The following is a 6,785-nucleotide window of genomic DNA, read 5'->3' on the forward strand; positions in this document are numbered from 1 at the left end:
GGACCAAAAGCTTTTGGTTGCTAAATGTTGGCTAATGTTAGAAAAGTAGGAATGTAGTAATGTGTGAAGGAATAAATCAGGATTACTATGAAACCGGTTTCCCCAGGTCATGATCGGGTCAGTCGCTCAGCTAAATTAAGCAAAAGGTGACAGACAGGGACTCTCCAGACACTTTCTCTCCTCTCTGCCAGCTTGTTGACTGACTGACACAGCTGAGTTTATGAGGATGCACTGTTAAACATTTGTTAGGTAACCCGAGGTCCAGATTATCTTTGCTTTTTTTTCATTGCAGACTGACTGAGGGTCGCTGTGCAGAAAGTGTTGCATGTGGCATGAAGGACACACAACGTGTCTTGATTTGAACCAATGACCAACAGACTCTTCACACATGTATAGAGGGATGAACAATAACCTTATCTGGACAATTAGTGAATCTCTGTAGATCTAGAAAGGATAAATATCCCCAGACAGGATGCGTCCTTCAGATTTGACGTGTTCACATGCTGGCACTCCTCGGCTCAATAAACAATGCTATGTTAAGTCTCTGAAACTTCTTCGTCACACCTGAACCTGACTCACAATAATTCTTATTCTTATTCCTATACGCAGGATAAGCGGTTGACGATGGATGGATGGATGTAGGCACTCTTGAGTGGTGAGGAAGTTCATTTTCGCTCCCTGTACATGCAGTGTTTACATCCGTCCACTAGATGTCAGTATATTCCCTTTGTCAAAGTCTTGGTGTGGTGATGTCCACCTGTGGGAATATTGTCTTTAAACAGTAGCTACTATATACTGTTACTGAATATTGTAAAAATTAGATCCAATAGTCACTAACAACAGAGTACCATTTCTTATTAGCTTAACTATTGGTGATAATATTCAAGACAAGCAAATGGGTTATAGCAGCAAATGTTGTTTTAAACATTACAACAAATTAAACCTTATTTAAACATGACATGTTATTTATTCCTGACATTCTTGATTGCACAGCAAGGAGAATTGTTGTATTTTCTCAGTATCCTTTGAGCAAATGAGATGGCACCCATACAGAAAAAAGGCTGTAAAATGTGGGGGGTTTGTACTGATGACAGGTTATTCTCCCTATGTATTTTTTCTTGATCACTCACAGTGAGTAATGAGGTAAATCCTAATTTTCAACCGTTAAAGTGTTTAGGCTTATGTGAATCATTTTCCATACTCTGCATTTGCCCAATAACTATATTATCCTCTCTATATTTCATTCATTATGAATGAACTATAGTGTTAGAGTGTTTTCATGGGCCTGTGTGATTCAGGGTTATTTTCACTGCATCTCTGTCCCCGACCAGACACTTGGATATGGGAAAACTTTTGAAACATATGGTGTAGTTTCATGTGGTTTCACCCGACCCCCTCAACTGCATTAGTATCAGTGAAAACCTGGCCTTGGATAACACCTTTCATGGCATTTCATATTTCACAATTGTTAAACCTTATTGGAGCTAAATGTAAAGAAAAGAGCAGGGCCTCTCTGTCCTGCTACAGACTACTCAGGGTGTAGTATTGTCTGAGGTCTGCACCAAACATCTGTCCTGCTGTGGCACGACTGTGTCACTCGGGGCCGGTGGTCCCTAGTCACGACCTAAATGATGACAAAATTCTGCACCAGGGAAAGTTGACGTCACCGCGGTAGAGTCACCACCTCGGTGACGTCACTTGAAGGAGGCTGGGTGGCAGCAGCCGGGGTTAATGCCATCTGCTGGATGGAATCAGCCAGTCACCCAGCATTACGTCATCCGGGAGAAACCGGTGTCAGCACCGGATCGGTATAGAGAGTCTGGATCTGCATGCAAAACGAGATGGGGGGGATGGGGGGGGTATCAAATAATCAGTTTGATACAGCAGGGAGCTTAAACCGCTCTGAGATTAGCTGACAAAAGTATACAGATCTCTACAGTTTCTGTGGAAAAGGAGATATTCTCTTACACCTTAAACTTCAAATTTGTCTGCTTGTCCAGTGTGGCAAATAGGAATATAAAGTTGTGGAATTGAGACACAAAGTAATGGGTTGTTGTTTGCTTGGGTTAACCCATTAAAAAGAAGATAAGATAGGGACATTATTATTAGGCTATATTGATGTTGCAATGTACATTGTACAAATAATAAAAATTAGATAACTTCGTGTGCCTTAGATGTATTGTCCCTAAGAGAAAATATGTCTTGTAGCCAGGTGAAACACAGACTAGGCTAAACATAAGCTAACATAAAATAATAAAAACATGTAAAATGTTTAGTAAAAGCCACCACACTTCCTCACATAAAATGCTATTTGCATCAAGTGAGAAGACATAGATACAGCAAGAGTTCATTAAACACACTGGCAAAAAAGTATACATAATGTGTTTAATAAAATAAAATAATCAGAATGTGAGCAACAACTGCTCGTGCTAGTAAATGTGCACAGTTGCAACGGACTGTGCCAAATAGAGGATAATTAGCTGATTACCAAAAGGCTATGAGGCAGATAGCAGAATGTTCTAAAGAAAAACCAGAGAAGTGTTCAGGCGAGCTGCTGTCCATGGTGCTGAAATGGACAAACAGCTAAAAGACAGACTTAGACAGACACTTAGTTTATAAAACAAACTTTAATAGATTTATTTGAATTAGCAAAATAATAAATAATGAGCAAGTATCGCGAGAATTGGATATTAAGGTCGGTTGTGCCCCTTGTGATCTTAGTAACTTTGTGTACCACTTGTGTCACTCGTATCTGTGCGTGTGCGTGTTGTTGTCACTGGGTGTGTGTGTGTGTGTGTGTGTGTGCGTGTGTGTGTAGTAGCCACTGTAAAGGCTGCGCGTGCATGTGATGATGGTGAGGACCCCATTCTCACATGAGTAAGCGCTCCTCCGCAAAAAAAGAGGAGAGGAAGGAGGGCTGCATGCTCATTGACTGAGAGAGAGAGTAAGAGAGAGAGAGAGAGAGAGAGCGCGAGCGAGCGAGAGAGAGAGAGAGAGAGAGAGAGAGCTAAGAAGTCGTACGGACCGATACCGCCCTAACATCCAGCTCCAGTCCGAGACAGCGGAGGAACCACAGCCCAGCCGAGTGATCCAGGGGCCCCCACAGCTCGACTCAACTACCGGCGTAGAAAACGGAGATGGGCTCCTCCTGAATCCGGGCGGTGGAGGGGAGAGGCGGGCAGGCGGGGGGTGGGGGGGGACGACGACAAGAGTGTGGTGGAAGAAACACCCAGAGAGGACAAACAAAAGCACAACCGAGGGTGCCTGCAACCATGAGCGGCTTGCACTATTCGCCAGAGCTGCGGCTGCCGCTGCCGCTCTACACGCGGACCACGTCGTGAGGTGTGGCTCGGAAACGCTCCGGGGAACCTGTCAGCCGAAACGACTCGCCGAGGAGGAGGAGGAGGTGGTGGGGTGGTGGTGGAAAAGATGTCCGCCTCGGTGGGGCCCCAGGGTGGCCCTCGCCCACCCACCGTGCCGCCATCCATGCCGGATCTGCCGGACCTCAGCCATCTCACCGAGGAGGAGAGGAAGATCATCATGGCAGTGATGGCTCGGCAAAAGGAGGAAGAGGAGAAAGAACAAGCTATGCTAAAGTAAGGGCAACATTTTCCTCTTCTGTGGAAGTTAGAACGCGTAACGCAGAGCAATCCCTGTTAGAGAGATGTCCCTTGTACACAGAACTGCCCGTTACAACCCAGTGTTGCCATTGTAGTGGTTACCGTCACACACCCATCACATACAGTAACCACTGGCCGATGCATCTGCTCTGCCATCATTGTGCACTTGTAGCGGTGGTGGCGTGTTCCCTAAAAAGAAACCCACCAGCATAAAGACACAGTAGCTCAGTAACAGCTCAGGGTGGGTTTCTAAAGCTGCTCAGCATCACCAGAAATACAGCGTGCGTTATGAGGCGTGATGCTGTTGGAATAAATCAATACTTGGAAACAATGTAGGCTGCCGTCACCGTCACTGGAGATGACCCGAATCAGGGTCAAACGTACAGATGTAGAGAGTGCCGCGAGGATAGGGTGTGACAGTGCCGGTGGAGGTGGTAGTGGTGGTGGTTGTGGGGGAGGGGGTGCTGGTGATGAATCATAGCATTATCCATCTTTCACCCACTCGTTTTCATCAATGGGGACTGCACCCCATCCCTCAGTTTACACCCCCAACACCGCTCTGATTTTCCTTTTTACGCACGCATGCAGACTGGAGTGGCTTTATCTGTGTGTGTGTGCGTGTGCGTGCGCGCGCCTCTGAGTGTGTGTGTGAGTGTGTGTGTGTGTGTGAGAGAGAGAGAGAGAGGAGAGAGAGAGAGGGGGAGACAGCGCTTTGACAAAAATGGGAATAACAATGACATTATAGCTCTTAGGCCTGGAGCGACACAAACCGTTTTGTAAGCCCGACAGACAGACGCTGGTGAGGCGGTGTGTACGGTCATTTGTGCTCCCCTCGGCGGAAAGGAGAAGATGGGGTGTGGTTGGGAATCTTAGCAGGCCTGAACCAGACACGTTACAGATTAGAAAAGAGACCAAATATATTTTTGCACCTTTGCAAACCCTCTCTATATTGATCAAATGCCAGCTCTGAATCTGAGCTGTGTATGGAAAAGAATAATCGGTGATAGATTACAGAATGATGAGACTATACAGAGACTGTAAACCACTAAAAGAACATTATGGCATTAAGGGGAAATGATAGGAGCTAGCTATAGGCCACTTTAAACACACAGTTTGCACAGACACTAAGAGATTTTGAGATGTTAGAGATATTACAGTGTTTTGTCATGAGGGCTGGTGTGCTACAGCTACCTCTTACAAATGGCTGGTTACATTGTAGTCTGATGCCTCAGGGGTTCCCACCACGAGCAATGGCAATTTGAATCACCAGAGCCTACACTGAGCTGTACCCACACCTGCACTGAAACATGCAAGGACCCTGTTTCTAATGAACGATGTTGTCGTAGCAGGCGTGCAGCATCCTATAGCACTCTGGCTTGCTTCTGTTCTAATGGCTGTTTTCATTTCCTGACTGCAGCCTGAAGGGAAACTGGGTGAGAGCTGCTGTAGGCCCCTTGAGAGGAAGTGATGTATTTAATGTTCCATGAGGCACAGGCTCAGGTTCAGTCAATAATGGCTTCATCATCTGGCTAATCATTGATGGGACCAGCACACCACTGACAAAGGAGGAATGGGATTTTAGAGAAATATGGGAATAATGGCTAGTGAGCAATAGTCAGGCAGTCTTTAATGTTTACTACAGTGTATTTTGCAAGATTGTTATGCAAGATGCTGAATGCATATGATGATTTTTAGCAAGACAAATGGTAACACAGTAGTAAGCAGATAAATGGACAAGTCAATATTATTATATATTTTACAGTAGGCTACAGTACAGTGTTTTTTATTGCTAGTCATTATATGTTTATACATCAGCCTCCACTTATGGGTGCCCACCCATACATTAATAAACCCTTGAATCTGCTTACAAATAGGTGTGGGATTGATACAGCATAGTATCACGATATTTTCCTTGGCAATGAGAATTTTACTTTTTGGTACTATAATAATAAAATCAGTTGCATTTTCAGTCCGCGACAAAAAGAGTTTTCCTTTGGGGACACAATTAGAAGTTGGATAAAAGATAAACATGTTTAAAATGATATCGTATCGTGACATAAGTCCAGTGATTATATCGTATCGTGGTTCCTCTGGTGATTCCCACTCCTAAATACAACTACATTATAGTGTTATAAACAATGTATTAAATGTTTATATACTTACAAATGCTAAACAATAAGTGTTACCATTTGCTAACTGGAACAATATCACCAGACAAATAGAAGACCGATGGGCTGTTGTTATTGAAGGGAACGATTTATTTTGACTTTACATGCATTCAGGAGGCATCCCCTCCTCTGTGCATTTTGGGTAATATCAGAAGGAGGCTTGTGTGACTCTGTAACTTTATACTCTTAGGCTTGCAATTGGAACATAGGTTTTAATTCCTAGATCGCTGACAGTATTTAGAGTGGTTAATGGCATCCAGTGGTTTAAGGGTACAAGCAATATCATGAGCATATTGTAGAGTATATAGTTATGGGTTATGGTTATTGGATTGTATTCTTACTGATTTTTTTTGTTTTTAAAGGAAGAGACAAGCTCTGTAATGGTATAAGACTTGAATATGTATATTCTGTATATATAACAAAAGACGTTATGAGCAAGGTGTTCAAAATGGTAATAAAATCAAATTTATCAACCCATGGAGGTCTGGATTTGGAGTCACACTCGTCATCAAAGTGGAAAACCACACTACAGGCCGATCCAACTTTGATGTAATGTCCTTAAAACAATTCAAAATGAGGCTCAGTAGTGTGTGTGGCCTCCACGTGCCTGTATGACCTCCCTACAACGCCTGGGCATGTTCCTGATGAGGTGGCGGATGGTCTCCTGAGGGATCTCCTCCCAGATTTGACTCCTGGACAGTCTGTGGTGCAATGTGGCGTTGGTGGATGGAGCGAGACATGATGTCCCAGATGTGCTCAATTGGATTCAGGTCTGGGGAACGGGTGGGCCGGTCCATAGCATCAATGCCTTCCTCTCGCAGGAACTGCTTACACACTCCAGCCACATGAGGTCTAGCATTGTCTTGCATTAGGAGGAACCCAGGGCCAACCGCACCAGTATACGGTCTCACAAGGGGTCTGAGGATCTCATCTCGGTACCTAATGGCAGTCAGGCTACCTCTGGCGAGCACATGGAGGGCTGTGCGGCCCCCCAAAG

The 6,785-nt window shown here is 44.5% G+C and overlaps 1 protein-coding gene across 1 annotated transcript in view; it reads left to right on the forward strand.

The window, feature by feature from the left end:
• The first annotated feature begins 3,429 nt into the window (after nucleotides 1–3,429).
• The window catches only part of LOC123969385 (regulating synaptic membrane exocytosis protein 1-like), an 87,239-nt gene continuing 83,883 nt past the window's right edge, over nucleotides 3,430–6,785 (forward strand). Inside the window, exon 1 of the mRNA XM_046046743.1 lies at nucleotides 3,430–3,596. Coding sequence (XP_045902699.1) covers nucleotides 3,430–3,596 — 167 coding nt within the window. The remainder of the gene's footprint in view (nucleotides 3,597–6,785) is intronic.

This window comes from Micropterus dolomieu, linkage group LG04, assembly GCF_021292245.1.
Source record: "Micropterus dolomieu isolate WLL.071019.BEF.003 ecotype Adirondacks linkage group LG04, ASM2129224v1, whole genome shotgun sequence".
In the NCBI taxonomy this organism is placed as follows: domain Eukaryota; kingdom Metazoa; phylum Chordata; class Actinopteri; order Centrarchiformes; family Centrarchidae; genus Micropterus; species Micropterus dolomieu.